Genomic DNA, 16395 nt, shown 5'->3' with positions numbered 1-16395 from the left:
TAAATAAGTTAACATGTGTAAAGTTCTTAGTGCACATTCACCCTTGTTAACTAGTGAAGATTAAATAAGTTAACGTGTGTAAAGTGCTTACTGCTCATTAAGTGCCCAGTGAGTGTTAACTGCTTTATTTTAGCAGCTTCCATTATTTGTACCACCCTCTCTACTTAAACTTATTTCCTACTGCTTCTTTTCCCCTGTGGCTGCCATCAAGGACAACTATTTAGTTTAGCACTCTTTTAAGTGAAGTTCCTCCTACCTGGAATATCTGTCATTCTCTCATTGAGAAAAAAGCTTCTCCTTATCCTATTTGTGGTTTATGAGCCAGCTCAAGTAGCACTTCAGTTATTTATTCATGAAATATTTTCTTCCCCAAATAAAAGTCTCATCATAGTGCCTTCTTTATTGAGCCAGCTCAAATAGCACTTCAGTTATTTATTCATGAAATATTTTCTTCCCCAAATAAAAGTCTCATCATAATGCCTTCTTTATTGATCCAGCTTATATGTGAGATGGAAGGAAGGAAGAAGTAACTTATTAATCACCTTTATGTGCCAGGCAGTGAATTAAGAACTGTGAATATGACAGAGGGCAAAAACAGTCAAGGGTCAATTCCTCATGGACCTTCTAGCTTGGAGGAAGAGAGTGAGTTAATCAAATCATGCAATGTAAAATTACAGTTGCAGAAAGTGCTGTGAAGGGAATGTAGCCCAGTCATTTTGACAAGGATTGCGATCTTGAGGAAGTTTCTGTTGAGCTATGACCTCAAGGGAGAGTAGGAGATACTTAGGCCAGAAGAGCATGGCAGACAGAAGGAAGAACATGAGTAAAGGACTCTGGGTAGGAGAGAGTGTGGTATGTTCAGGAACTGAGGGAAGGATAGTGTGGCTGGGTGTGGAGTGCAACAGAGAGGAGAGGTGTGGGATGAGGTCAGAAAAAAGATAAAGGACTTATAGATCATGGTAAGGATTTGGGTTTTTATCTACCAGAAGTGGGAAGTCACTGAAGTACGTACTATATGATGAGGATTGACATAGCGTCATTAGTGTTTTGAAAGGAGCACCCTGGCTATAGTATAGAAAAAGAATTATAGGGGGTTGAAGGAGTAGATTTGAAGAGACCGATCAAGAAGCTGATTGAAGTGGTCCAGGAAAGCCATACTAGTAGCCTGAACTAAGATTATGATGTTGGAGGTGTTCAAAAGTAGATGAGTTTGAGAGAAATTTATAGGTATTAGTGACAAGATTTGTTGGTGATATGATATGGGGAGTAAAGAAGGGAGGCGCTAGGGATACCAACTTGCATAACAGAATGGGCAAGGGACCATCTAGAAGAGGGGCTGATCTGGGGCCAGAGTATGCCTTTGGTTTAGATGTGTTGAGGTACCTTTGAGATATCCAAGAGGAGACCTCAGGTAGGCTATTTTCACATGCATCTGGAGCTGAAGGAGAAGTCGGTAGACATGCACATTTGGGGATCACCTGTGTGCGTGTGGTGTCTGAGTGATGTCTGTGTAGGAGATTGACCATAATGTGAAAGTAGAAGATGAGAAGAGAGGGCTCTAGACAGTGCCCTGACATAGCTCCTCCAATGGTTGGCCCAGTCCAGGAGACAGAGGAGCAGTTAGATAGGCCTGGGAGAAGACTGTGCCAGGAAAGCTAAAGGGAAAGAGACTTTCTAGAAGGATGGTTTGTAGTGAACCCTGTCAACTGAGGCTCAATGGTCAAATGAGAATGGGGAGGAAAACACTCTAGTGGATTTGGTACAAGAGAATATTGCTTTAGTGAAAGTTGTTTCAGTGAATATGACGTGATGGACATGATCCTTATCTTCATGGACTTTGCAGTTAGTGGAGAAGTGACACACATAAGCAATTGATAACAACAGTGTGATCGATGAGGACCATTTTACAGGCACGGTGCAGCAAAATGAGAGGCCAGATTTTGGGTGGGTCTGGGAGGCACCCTAGAGTTGCAGAGCAGAAATGCCCGAGACCCTGAGGGAGAGTAGAATTTAGGCAGACAAAGGGGAGGGGAAGAGTATCTCAGCAGGTGGGTTTCAGGGCCTGGAGGAGTGTCTTGAGGTGGCTGGAGCACACAGGAGGGGTGGAGGTGAGAGCAGTAGGGAAGAGGTAAGGCTGGAGAGATGAAGAGGCAGCCAGGACATGAAGGTCTCTGTAATCTTTGAAAAGGAATGGTGGACATTGAATTGCACACTTTAAATGGTGAGTTGTCTGGTATGTGAGTTATAGCTCAATAAAGCTGTTATAAAAAAGAGAAAGTGGCAGGATGTCAGATATGCTGGCTGGTTGCATTGGAGGACAGATTGGAAGGAAGGCAAAAGCAAACCAAATTTTGTAGTCACAAAGACCCATTAGAAGGCAGTTGTATTATAATCTATGTGAGAGATGATGATGGCTTGAAATAGGCAAGTTAAGATTCAGTTGGAGCAATGGATAAATTACAGAGATATTCAGGATGTGTTTGGTAGACTGTAAGAACAGAGCAAAATGCCTGGTATCTGGTTGGGCATTTGAAAATATACATATTTCTTTTTTCTTTTGGCAACTGGCTGGTAGAAGGATCGAACCCTGGACCTTGGTGTTATCAGCCCCATGTTCTAACCAACTGGGCTAACTGTCCAGCCTCAAAAATATAAGTATTTCTTGCTGTTGTTGAATAAGAAAGAATTAATTGGACTTCACTCACTTCATTTGGTGTGAGAGTCTGGCTTGAGCAACTGAGGTAATTAGAACTCAGAGAATGAGAACTTGGGGGGGGGGGCAAGTTTTTATGGATAATTGAGTTTTACATGATCCAAGAGGAGATCTTGCTAAATTTTTACTTCATTTGTGTTAATTCTACACAGTTTAGTTCTCAATCATGCTGATACATATTACCCCCCAAATAGATACATTTCTTGAAGATGGGGAAGATGTTTTGGCTACCTTTATGTCTTCCATAGCACGATACATTACTGGGTATTATCTACTATAGAAGAAGATAAGTTATGACAAATTGTGTTATTGACAGTTTACATTTGTAAAGCACTTTGCAATCTTATAGGTACATTTACATATGTTATACTTAATCCTTCTCAGCCGCACTGTGAAATAGTCCCCATTTCATAGCAATGAAACCGTGACTCATACAGGTAGAGTGATTTGCCCAAGGCAGTACTGCACATGGCAGCGCCAAGAACTTGGATCTTGGCTTCTCAATCCAGTATTCCCAGTTCTGTCCTGGGACAGAACAAACCTCCTGGGACAGCTGAAGTAGTGACAGGAAGTAGTTTTCTTAAATGGAGTCTGGACCCATTTCATGACTGAAATTTTGGTACTTTATCTGAATGGGTTCTGAGAAGTAGTGTGAGGTGTTTGTGGTGTGGATGTTGGCTTCATGTTGAAGAGGTAAAATGTTGTTTCTAGAGGTTGAAGTAACCTGAAGTAATGAAAAATTGTTCTGTATCATTGACTGTTGAAAGCCTTGACCCTGATTAGATTAAAAGAAAATTAGCTGACCAAATTTTGTCAATTAACATAAAATGATGAAGTACAATCTGATTATCAGGAAACTAGTCAGAAGAATATACTTAAAAAAAGAGTCCTAGGGGTACTACCATTTTTGGAAATGTGTAATTTGTAAGTCTGTTTTGAATATCCTCTTTGCTCAAGCATGAGTAATAAGTGTTGTGAGTTTTAAAATTTTTATCAGAAAAGTTATTTGCACTCACTTCATTGGTGATCTCACTCAGTCTCCTGGCTTTAAAAACCAAATTAAAAACTAAAAAATTTTTTTATCTCCATCCTCACCCCTGGCTGGTTGTTATAGGGATTGAACCCTTGACCTTGGTGTAATCAGCATCCCGCTCTAACCAATGGAGCTAACTGGCCAGCCCTAGAATCTTTGCAGGCTACTTTAACTTAACTCATCCGTTTTCGAGCTCCTGATCTTTCCCCTAAAACTCAGATAATGGTAGGTAGCTTCATCCATCCAGTTGCTCAGGCCAGATTCCTTGGCATTGTTCTTGATGTTATTTTTCTCTCACTCCTCACCTCCCAGTTTATCAGCACAACCTCTTTGACTTTTTTCTTAACAATACATAGAAGATTAGACTTCTCTCCTTCTCTGCTGCCTTTACCTCTTCCCTGGGTTATTGCAAGAAGCCTCTTCTCTTACCAGTCTTCGTGCTGCACCCCCTGCATCCCTTCAGGTTTTCCTCAGTGGCCAGAGTGATCTTGTATAAACAGAAGTCAGATCATGTCTTTCTTTGCTACTCCTATCTATAGTGAAGTCTTTTGAGTCACTTGATGTCACTTGACTAAAAAGCCCAATCCTTATACTGGCTCACCAGGGTGGATAGGATCCAGGCCTCCTCCCCCACCCCTTTCTCTCTCTCGGAACTCCTCTCAGACCACTCTTCTGTTCTCATGCCACTCCAGCCCCTCTGGCCTCCTGTGGTCTTGAAGTGTGCCTGGCTCGCTCCTGCCTCTGGATATTTGCACTTGCTTTTCCCTCTGCTGGAATTGTCTCCTTTCATATGTCTTCGTGGCTTCCTTTCTACCTCTCTCGGGGTCAAAGCCACCTAGTGAGACCTTCTGTGACCATCTTATTTAAAACTGCAACCTTCCTATACTCCCTATCACCATTAGATTAGATTAGATTAAAACAAAAGATCTCAAATATGGAAGGATATATGGAAAGATTCATATTATCTTTTAATTCTATTTTTCCATGAACTTTTTGAGGTACCTATATGTGTGGTCACTCTCTACTCCCTAGAATCCTTGCTCCACAAGGGCAGGGATTTTTGATTTTTGAAAATTCTTCTGTTTGCTAGCACCTAGAGCGGAAAGTAACACATAGTAGGCATTCAGTAGACATTTGTTCAAGGAGTAGATGAAGCTTGTTGTGAATCTGAAATGTGTTCTAGATTAGATTTTCTTCCTTTTATTATCTGCTATTTGAAGTATGTTTCCTGCTTCATTAGGTTGAGCAGTGATTGACCCAGACATTTTCAATATTTTGGCTTTCTTACTGGAGAGAAATATCTTTCTTTTTTGGGAGAGGGTGTAGGCAGAGTTAGCATGTTTTCTAAATCTCTCTGTGCAAATTATCAGCATGGATACATGTAGGAAAACTTGGTGCCTCTGGAGAGCTGAGGACCCTGGCAGCACAGGTAGCAGCAGGCCATAATTAGGTTATATAAGATTTAGCTTTAGAATCCTGCCTTTGTCCTCATTGCCTGTGTGGCTTTGTGCAGTTGATCTCTTCTCAGTTTTGTAGTTCATAAAGTGGGGATGACAACTTCCGTCTGGTTCACTTCACTGAGTTATTGAAAGAATCAAAGGAGGGACCTGCTTTGTAAATTTCACATTGCTATAAAGACACTGTTGTGCTCTTATTGTCTACTCTGTAGATCATTTCTAGCAAATTGAAGTGACAGCTTTCTTTCTCAGTGCCATCTGGTTCCTCTTTGGGTCCCTTTCTTCAAATGTCACATTATTGGTGTATGTTGGTCACTGTATACTGAAGTTCAGAAAAATTATGATTAGTATGTTACATGCAGAAGAAAAAATATCCCCACTGAGCTATATTTTAGAGCCAAATGTAAATGATAATTGAATTGACTTTTGCTTTGGATTATCAATCTTTTTAGTTATCTGAAAGTTGGCTATATTTATATATTATTATATTATCAATATGTTAATTAATATCTTGATAATTAAATAACTAATTATTAATTATTAGCAATTAACAATTAATATATTGTTTACATATTAATAATATATATTTATATTGCCAACTTTCAGATAACTAAGACACTGATTTTATATTTATACACATACATACATACATACGTATACTGGATTTCATTTTGAGAGTGTCGTCTCAAATTTATTGTTTCCTAAATTTTTCTCCCTTTCTTGCTCACTCTTGGCAGAAACAACTCTATTTTCTTTGTCAATAGAAACCATGTATGATTTTGTAGTGAGTAATATTGAATGTACAATTTGGGTTTATTATTTTTTCTTGTTTGAGTGCTGAAATAATATTTTTTACAGAATTTTCTGGAGTAGTTATCTTGTTAACCCTAGGGAAAATGATCTTTTTCTTAAACTTATCAGAAGTGTTTCTGTCCTAAACTGCAACAAAGAGGAGGCGGTTTTCAGCCTAAGATCCTTGTTCATTTTGGACTCCTGGTAGACCTTGGTAGGTTTTTCAAGTCAAAGAGGAATGTTTTAACAACTGTGTTAGGTGATAGTTTTCTTTCTTCCGTGATTGGCTTGTTCATGCTCTAAACTTAAGCCTGGTGGAGAAAGTAATATGTCTCTTTGTGTATTTTCAATTGCTAACACTAGTGGCCTACAGGGACTTTGGAGTTTATTACTGTCTGTTTAACAGAGGAATCATGTATGCAAAACTTTTGTAGGCACTAGAATAATTTTTCCTTTTCTTGAAATATGTTTAGAAAATCTTAAGTCCTATCCAAAAGCATATTTCCTGTGTAGAAGGAAGTAATCTAGGCTTGTGCTATATGCTTTCAACCTTCTGACCTTGCTTATGGATGGTCAGCGTCATTGCTTTTTGACAGGTCTGTCTCCTAAAGGTTGTTATTAACATTTTTTTATTTTCCTAAATGCTTAAGGATATTTGATATACTTATGGGATGTCTTTTCTCATATGAGGTCAAACCAAGAACTTTGGAGAGAGAGTGTGTGATTGTTTTTATGGCCTTGGCATAACCAAAGAGAATTTTCTCTGCATCTGAGGCATATAATTGCACACCGATTTGTTTGTTGTTGTCTAAATAAAGAGGACTAAACTATTGTTTGTTTGCATGTGTTTTTTCCCACCTGGCCCTAGTAGCCTGAGAAACAGATGGTGCTCAGATTGATTAGTTGCTGCTTCTTGTTGCATGTGAGCATTGAGGGCAAGGACTATGAATTTTTCCATCAGTGTAATTTTACAATTACACCTGGCACATAGACAGTATTTAATAAAGATTGTTGAACAAATGAGATATTGGGGAAGATGATAAAAGATTGCAAAAGATAAATTATTGATAATTAGGTCTGTTCCAAAACTGGCTTGTAAAGCAAAGGTTTTTTTTCCACTATAAAATTTTTATAACTATGTTGGGTTGGAGTTTGGGATTCATTCTGCTCATTACAAACTCTTAAAAACTGCAGACTTTTCTTGTTGGGTTTAGTTCTGAGGAGGAGTTTATTAGGGAAGCTATTTCTAGTGGAAATTTAGAAGAATGTAAAAATCACCTAATATTCTCTAGAGATGGAAGGTTGTTTCCAGAAGCTATATGTTTTGTTTAGAGAAATCATTTTTCCCAGAACAGCAGATTAAAGAAAATGTGTAAAAGTAATTGAAGATGGAATAATCTTGCTTTGAGGCTGTCACTTTCGTTTGAGCCAAATCTTATGTTTATTCTTGAAAGGAGCTTTGGGAGTTTGGAGAAGTACCTAGAAATAGTTTGTAGAATTTAGCGCATTCTGTGACATCCTGAGACATTTTTCATGGCTATCCAATTTATTATTTTTTCAGGTGGAAATCATTTTTACTGCAGGGTTTTCTTCCTTTACATTAATGTTGTGGGTTATGAAGTTCTTTTTGTATAATTATACCCATTGTATGTTGTGCACTAGGGTACACTTTAATTTTCCTTAAAAAGGAGAAAATTGATGTATAGGAAGTATAATTTAGTCTTACGCACTTGGCCATTTGTCATTACTGGTGTGGTAGGAAACCATTTTTTAACTGAGGCCAGAAACTGTATATTTAAATTTTATATCACTTGTTCTAATTTTTTATTGTGAGAAATTTTTAGGTTCAAAGCAGGAGTAAGACATTTATTTAACAAAACATTAATTTACAAGAAAGTATTAAAGTAAAACAAATTTCTCTTTTTTCTCTCCTAGCATTTTTGAGGCGTTGGGGTTGTTGGAGTGGTTGGATTTTCCCTTGAATTGAGTGAGAAATTCAGAAGACTGAAGCCCAGGCTTACTGTCTACCTTTCACGGAGGCCTAGCCGTGAGAGGACAGAAGAAGGCACGTGGCGAATCATGACAACTGACAAAGACAAAGAAAAAGAGAAGGACCGGGACCGAGATCGGGACCGAGAGAGAGATAAAAGAGACAAAGCAAGAGAGAATGAGAATTCGAGGCCACGCCGGAGCTGTACCTTGGAAGGAGGAGCCAAAAATTATGCTGAGAGTGATCACAGTGAAGATGAGGACAATGACAACAATAGTGCCACCACGGAGGAGTCCACAAAGAAGAATAAAAAGAAACCACCAAAAAAAAAATCTCGTTATGAAAGGACAGAGACTGGCGAGATAACATCCTACATAACTGAGGATGATGTTGTCTACAGACCAGGAGGTAAGGAGCATTACATTTGAGTCTTTAAATTGTTTGTGGTAAAGGAACAGCCTCATCATTATGATGAAATAAATACCTTTTTACATGTTAAGAATGGCAGGGAGCCCAGAAGAGTAGATAGTAGTGTTTGGCAGGAAAACTCAATATAGTAAACACGTGACCACTTCTGGTCAGTTGCGCTTGCCCACTTCTTGCTTACGTCTTCTTTCACTTGGAATTCTGTCCTGGTTTCGTCATTTATGAGCTCTTTCCTGTTTTCTCATGCTGCTTGTTCTCTCTCTTGACCATCTGCTTAGTATTCTTTATCTTTTGAATTCTTCCTTGTTTTTTATCTTTGACCTCAAATGGCTGTGATGATCCTGACGAATAGAATACATGGTGGAGAGAAGTAAACCTTAAGATTCTTGGAAACAGGAAATTTTACATTGGACAGAATTGACCAGAAGCTAGGGAGGTATTTTTAATGGCCTTCAGATCAAGTTTTATTGCTCCTCAAGGAATTGAGCTTCAGGCTCTGTAATAGTGATAGTAGATAAAGCCAACTAACTTGTTTTGTTTTCCAAAAAAATATACTATGGTCATTCAGTGTAGTGAGGCTTATGGTTTTGCTAAGAGAGACAGACACAGCTTTAAGATGAGATGCAGGGAAACAGAACCTGTTGGACATCGACAAAGCCTGCCTGTTTTGATATATTGTGTGTATTAAGATACTTGTTTTACAGAAGGCAATACAACTAGCTAAGATCACTTTATTTGAGTTACATGTACTGCTGAAGAGTGACGTGAGTTTAATGAGATGTAATTAACAAATTAAAGCCATCCAGTTTGATGTTTCTCCAAGAAATGGATTAAAGGACTTCACTGTGTTGTGCCATTATCCTGGTGCAGCAGTCCCCTGCTTAACCATGGGGGATACTTTCCAAGACGCCCAATGGATGCCTGAAACCTCGGATAGTACCAAACTCTATATATACACTATGGTTTTTCCTATATATACATACTTACGATAAAGTTTCACCTTTTCACTTAAGGGAAGCACTTTACAACTTCTCTTTACCAGCAGCACTACTCTTGAGCTTTGGGGTCATTATTAAGAAAAATAATGATTGCTTGAACACAAGCACTGCGACACCATGACAGTTGGTCTGATAACAGAGGTGGGTACTAAGTGACTAAAGGACAGGTAGCATATACAGTGTGGATATGCTGGACAAAGGGAAGATTCACATCCTGGGCGGGACAGTGTGGATGGTGAGAGATTTCGCCACATTACTCAGAACGGCCCGCAATTTAAAATTTATGAATTGTTTATTTCTTGAATTTTCCATTGAATATTTTTGGACCCTGGCTGACCATGGGTAACTGAAACCACAGAAAGCGAAACCACAGATAAAGGGGGACTGCTGTACATTTATTTTTCTAAAGAGTACTGTAACTGTTTTGAACTTCACATAAAATTCCAGATCTTTTTTTGTTTTGCCCATATAGGAATTAGGTTTGATTTTTAAAAGATAATCAATATTGGAACGTACACAAACTTGTATTCATAACTACAGTTTTTTGGCTGAAGATTAACTGAGAAGATATTTATGTGACGAAATGATCAAAGTTGAGGTTTTAGAGAAGTTAGAGCTCTGCTGTAGAGGTTTAGTGATGTATAGGGTACAGTACTATCAGTATTTATCTTTGATTCAGACTTAGATATTTGACAGTAAGAATTTCTTAGCTACTATAAAATCTCTCATAGTTACCACAAATTGCCTGTTTAGGGCTTATTTAGTTTTACATCATGAGAAAGGAACAGAGCATGTCAACTCATTTAGATGTAGATTATATTATGAAAACTTAAATATAAGGAAATGTCTACCTATTTATTTTCATTTTCTCTTGGTATCGCAGTTTAATGTGGTAAGGCTATTGTTTGGATCATTGTCAAAAGGCCAGCTGCCTTGTGCAGTATTGAGTGCCAGCCTTCCTCATCGTTTATAATATGGACCGTTACTCCTGTGTCAGTGGGGACGCTTCACCGACATGATAGGAGTCAAGTACGCATGGGAAATATTGCCCATACCATCCCCCTCGTGAGAGATTCATAATTAGAAGTACTGCAGTTAAGGAAACCTCTTTAACATGAAAAACACCTGCCGTTTGCCCTATCTATGGGACTGTGGTTCCCTTTTACTGCTGAATATCTCCCTAAGATAAACTAGTTTTTTTTTTTTTTTTTTTTTTTTGTCGTTTTTTCGTGACCGGCACTCAGCCAGTGAGTGCACCGGTCAGTCCTATATAGGATCCGAACCCGCGGCGGGAGTGTCGCCGCGCTCCCAGCGCAGCACCCTACCAAGTGCGCCACAGGCTCGGCCCAAAGATAAACTAGTTTTGAGAAAACAGATTTGGGAAATGTTGTGCATTCATCTTGCACCTTCTACAGGATGACAGAAAGCCCTCTCTTCTTGATGTTCAGGAGAATATGTAGAGGAGATTGCTGAGGGCTTATTTACAAAATAGTTAGTTCTTAATAAAGTGCTTTTGGAAGAACTGTATTGATAGAGGCAGTCATTGTTTCAGTAAATCTGAGGACCTTTGTGAAATGTGAAAAAAGTATGCTGTCTCTGGAAGCTATAAATATGTTATAAAGGATCTATAAAGGTCAAAAATGGTTTAAGAAATTCCTGTGGCACCCAAAGCATAACCACTTCATGTGAGGTGTCCTTGTGCTTGGGCGCGCACAGTGCTTGGCCTGGGGTTTGCACCTTGCCAGATCTAGTGGATGTTTGACTCTTTTGGTTTAACCTTCTCGGTGTTTTTTTTGTTTTTTGGGGGTGGGGTAGGGGGTAAGGGACCATGCGTGCTAAGTGACTTGGTTGCCTTCTCCAAATAACTTCTTTCTAAATGGAGGTTTATTAAATATAGTCAGCCCCACATATCTGTGGATTCCATATGTGTAAATTCAACCAAGTACAGGTCAAAAATTCAGGGGGAGGGGAGATAAAAAATAATAAAACACAAAAATACAAATATAAAAATAATACATAGCATTTACATTGTGTTAAGTATTATAAGTAATCTAGAGATGATTTAAAGTATACAGGAGAATGTGGGTAGGTTATATGCAAATACTCTGACATTTTATATAAGGAACTGGAGGATTCACGGATTTTGGTATCTGTGTGTGTGTGTGTGTCCAATCCCTAGCAGATACTGAGGGACGAATGTATTGCCTATTCTTTAGGTTTTCATAAACTGAAGAATCAGAAGTAGGCTATTGTGATTAGATTCCCAGATGGGAGTTGATTTTTTTTTCTTTCCTTTGTTTTCCTTCCTGGTCTCTTTCTTGGTGTAAATTACTACAATAACATCCTCTGTTAGTGATGAAAAACTATTATCCTTGCCAATTGCAGAGATTCTGTATGCTTAGTTGTATCTTAAAGGCTTAGAATCTCTAGAGAATGTTGTAAGGAATGTCTTCAATGGATTACTAGTTCTTGAATGCTATATTTTTAATGTTGATTTATTTCTTAAGGATATAAGGCACAGATTAAAATTTTTAAAATTTATTATTTTTTGCTTCCTACTTGTCTGGATTGGTTTTAATTCTCAGATTAAATATAAATTATAGGTACCTCTCAAAATGGCGTTAAGAATGAGCCCAGCAATGATACTTTGAGGATGAAAATAGCCTATTATATAAGTGTACTTTCTTGTCCTAGGGAGACAGTATTCAGATTATTTGGTCTGAGAAGCATGAGATTTTATTGATAAATTGAGTATTATTTAGAATTTATCACTAAGTAGGGTTTATTCTCATCATTGTCACAACTAGGCCTTTTTTTGCCTTTGCTCCTCATCTCTGGAATTACTTCGCTTTGTCTTTAGCAGCTCAGCATAATGGAGTTTGTTACCTATATCACCCATGTTACTTTCTGCCTTGGGGCATTTGCACTTGCTGTTCTCGACTATGGAACTCCCCTTCCCCCTCTCCCCCACACAGTTCCTTAATTCTTATCCTTTCTTCAGCTTTCTTACTCCAGTGTCTTTGCCTTTCTTCTCCCAGATTAGTCAAATTTCCTTAATAGAGACTCTTACAGTATTATCTTTCCTTATAGCACTTGTAACATTAATAATTTTCTATATATTTTCATTATTTTAGGATTAATATCAGTCTCCCTCCTACAAAAAAAGCAGCACCTTTGATTGTGCTTATCATTGTATTCCTGGCATCTGGGACAATGATGTGCACATAGTATGTCTTCCACAGTATTTGTTGAATAAATAAATTTCTGAAAATGTTTTTAAAAAATTTATTGACTGATTGATGATGTTAAAGTTAGAATAATGCTTCTAGAAATCTGTCTTGAGTTATTTATTTCCAAATCAATGATTTAACAGACTCGTTAAAAAATTAAAAAAACAAAACCAAAAAAACCTTGTGAGGCTCTATTGAATATTGCCCCTGTGTCTAACCTAACTTCTTTGTTATCTATCAGCCATTACACTGCTTTAGAGATAACTGTCACTGTAACAAATTGATTTATTACACAGCTGTAATAAATTACACAGTGCAGCCAGATTTCCCTTATGGGCTTCTTTAACACGGTGTATTGATTTCTAGAGTTTGCTGTAGGTGGCATATTAATTTCTTTCTACTGTTTTCAGTTAGATACTAGGAAGTTTAATCTTTCTAGCTGATCCAGGTGGAAATGGCCAAAAAATTAAGTTCATCTTATTGGGAGATATTTTTTAATTTTAGCATATTAGTATTGCTTGCTATTTGGATATGGAAACATGTTCTTTAAAAAGTGCCTATTTAACTGGTTCTCCATTTCTTGTATTCTGTCATATTAACTGATAATTTTGACTCTCCCATTTACCCTAGATATAGTCCTTGAATCAGAAATCTCCATCATATACAAGACAGCAAAATAATTTTTTCATGAAGGTACATTTTATACATAAAAAAGATTCTTTACGTTTGTGGTTTGTGAAATCTTAGGTGATATAACACATTTCCCTCTTTTATTTGCAAATTTTCCTCAGTACTGTTAGGAATTGGGGACTTGAACTGAAAAATAACCTGCAAACTGGAATTGATTACACATTGAACACTAAAGTGTTACTTTCTTTTGATGCAAAGAGAATTTAAACTGAAATAAACCAAACTAGGCAAAATGAAATCTCGGGATCTAGTTTGAATCAACATGGAATATACATATTTTAAAAAACTCTTCAAGTTAAAAGTAGAGTATTATCAAACATAATGTTGACTGGCCACAGAAAAATATAATACTGTGTGATTCCTTTTACGTACAATTTAAAAACAGGGAGAACTCATATTTGGTGTTCAAAGTCAGGGGAGAGATTACACTCTGGGTATGGGTGTCTGAACAGAGTGTGAAGGGGAACCCCAGGGTTCTGGTCATGTTCTTTTCAGTGGTGCTGGTTACATGGGTTTGTTCAGTTTGTGAATATTTATCACACTTTGCAGTTACGTGTGTGTGTTATACTTCAATTAAAAATTTGCTTAAAAAGAAAAAGTGAAGTTAACCATGAAACTGTTTTCTGAATGGATAATTTCTCATTGATTCAAGTTCCTATTTAAAGAGGGAAAGGAATCACCAGCATTTTAATAAATGGTATGTCTTAACATTCTTCACTTGAGGAGTTGGTCTGTGGCTTAATTTGGTGTCAGAGTCTTAGTTCTCTGAATCACTGAAAGCTTATCTAAGGCACTCTTTTAGACAAACATTCTTTCCCCCAAATAAAGCAAAACAAATCCCTGGCATTTGGTGTTCCAGGACATAATTTTTTTTTTTTTTTAAATGTTCATTTGATTTGTAACTTTCTATCTGTGTCTCTAATATTTAGAAGAACTTTAGGTAGGTTTGACATGCAAATGAAGGTGTATTCTTGAGGCATTCTTATCTTGTGGTGGGGTAGAAGTTTTTCTGATGATTGTGAAAATATTTTTCATGTAATAAGAAACCTAAATTTTGGCATAAAGGAAGCTTTAGGCCCAGCTTGAATGAAAGTGTTTTGACACCTGTTACAAATTCATTTGCACCTAATAGACCTAATATTAACCTGCTTAAAGCCTTTCAGTTGATGCCTATTGCCATTAAGATCAAGCCCGGAATCCTCACCTGTTATACCAGACCCCCTGCGATCTGGTTGTCTATTTGCAAAGTTCATATTTAGATCTTACTCTAACTTGGGAGTAAGCACAATAAGGCAGTGCATTAGTTTGTTAGGGCTGCTGTAGCAAAGTACCACAAACTGAGTGGCTTAAACAACAGAAATATGTTGTTTCATAGTTATGTAGGCTAGAAGTTTAAGCTCAAGGTGTTGGAGAGTCATGTTGCCTATGAAGGCGTTAGGGAAGGATCTGTTCCAAGCCTCTCTTCTAGCTTCTGCTAGTTCTTTGCTGTGCAGCGGCATAATTTTAATCTTCACATAGCATTCTCCTTGTGTGCATATTTCTGTGTCTGTCCAAATTTCTTCTTCTTATAAGGACATCAGTTATATTGGATTAGGGCCCACTCTGCTTCATGTTAACTAATTACATCTGCAACATAATCCTGACCTCATATGACCTTGTCTTAACTAATTACAGTAAAAGGTAAACCATATGATGGTGGTCTCATAGGATTATAATGGAACTGAAAAATTCCTATTGCCTAGTGACGTCATGGCCAGTTGTAGTTGTTGTAACATCATAGCACACTTTATTTTTTACAAATCTAATGTAGCCTAAGTGTACAGGGTCTATAAAGTCTACAGTAGTGTATAGTAAAGTCCTAGGCCTTCACAGTCATTCGTGACTCGCTCACTAACTTACCCAGAGCAACTTTCAGTCCTGCAAGCTCCATTCATGGTAAGTGCCCTGTACAGGTGTACTATTCTTTATCTTTTATGTAGTACTTTTACTGTGCCTTTTCTGTTTAGATATGTTTTGATACACAGATACTTACATTGTGTTAGAATTGTCTACAGTGTTCAGTACAGTAATATGTTGTACAGTTTTATACAGGTTTGTACCCGGGTGCTACCACTAGAATAGGTGCCCTTCAGCATTTTCCTGTCCTTGCTGTCACTCAGCTCAAGAGTCACAGTCCCAGAAGAGTAATTTAGTTGATCAGCTTGAATTGCATGTCTGTGTCTTGTACCGAAAAGACAGAAACTTTGATTTATTGCCCGCCTCCCCCTAACTTGCACGTGCTGAAGATAAGGTAATTCCCCACAGTGAAATTGGGTAGCACTTTGGTAGGGGAAATAGATGCGGGATGGCCAGGATATGACACATGTTCATTGTATGTGGTGCATCAGGAAACTCCACCATAGCACTGTAGTCAATAAGAACTTGTTATCATATAAAGATATTTAGAAATTGTTTTGCTGTGTGTGTGACAGGTAAATAGAGGAATGATATCAATAAAATGTACAATTGATACTGGCTCGTATGCAGTCTTTCCTAGGCAAGAGGAGTATGAATAAAGAGTAGAATTATATAATCATATATGATGGGATTAAATTTTAGCAGGAAAGGAAAAAATAAGTGAAAATATAAACTTTCAATTTGGCTATTGCACAGGCAAGAGCCCTTTCATTTCTATTGAAAATGAAATGAAAAATGAAGACCAGCACCACCAGAGCCCAGTGTTTCCTCCCCAGAGAAGTATACCCCAACCTTACACACTCTGACCATGGCAGGTTGTCCTGCCTGCTGTACTTGCCTTCAGAAAACCCAACTTTAAACTGTGTTGTTTTGGGCTTCAAGCCAGCATCTGTTGTTTTTATGTATTTTAAATATCCCTTTAGGGATATTTAGCCACTCTTGTGTACCTGCTTGGGCTTCTTATTTCTTAAGGTATAATTATTGATTTTTAACAAAATAGCCATCTGATTTCAGAGTTGCATAAGTTTTGAGTAGTCTGCTGTTTACCTTGTACTTTATATAAGCACTTTTATTTCTAGTGAACAAGTTTTACAGATTTTCCCAGCAACT

The 16395-nt window shown here is 37.7% G+C and overlaps 1 protein-coding gene across 3 annotated transcripts in view; it reads left to right on the top strand.

The window, feature by feature from the left end:
• Positions 1-16395, top strand: part of RERE (arginine-glutamic acid dipeptide repeats) — a 397225-nt gene that overhangs the window by 138680 nt on the left and 242150 nt on the right. For all 3 annotated transcript variants that reach the window (XM_063107115.1, XM_063107114.1, XM_063107116.1), the window contains exon 2: positions 7931-8393. In XM_063107115.1, the coding sequence (XP_062963185.1) occupies positions 8075-8393 (319 nt within the window). In that variant the 5' untranslated portion in view covers positions 7931-8074. The remainder of the gene's footprint in view (positions 1-7930; positions 8394-16395) is intronic.

The sequence above is a fragment of the Cynocephalus volans genome, chromosome 8 (genome assembly GCF_027409185.1).
Source record: "Cynocephalus volans isolate mCynVol1 chromosome 8, mCynVol1.pri, whole genome shotgun sequence".
NCBI classification, from domain to species: domain Eukaryota; kingdom Metazoa; phylum Chordata; class Mammalia; order Dermoptera; family Cynocephalidae; genus Cynocephalus; species Cynocephalus volans.
This window is presented reverse-complemented; position numbering and strand designations above follow the sequence as displayed.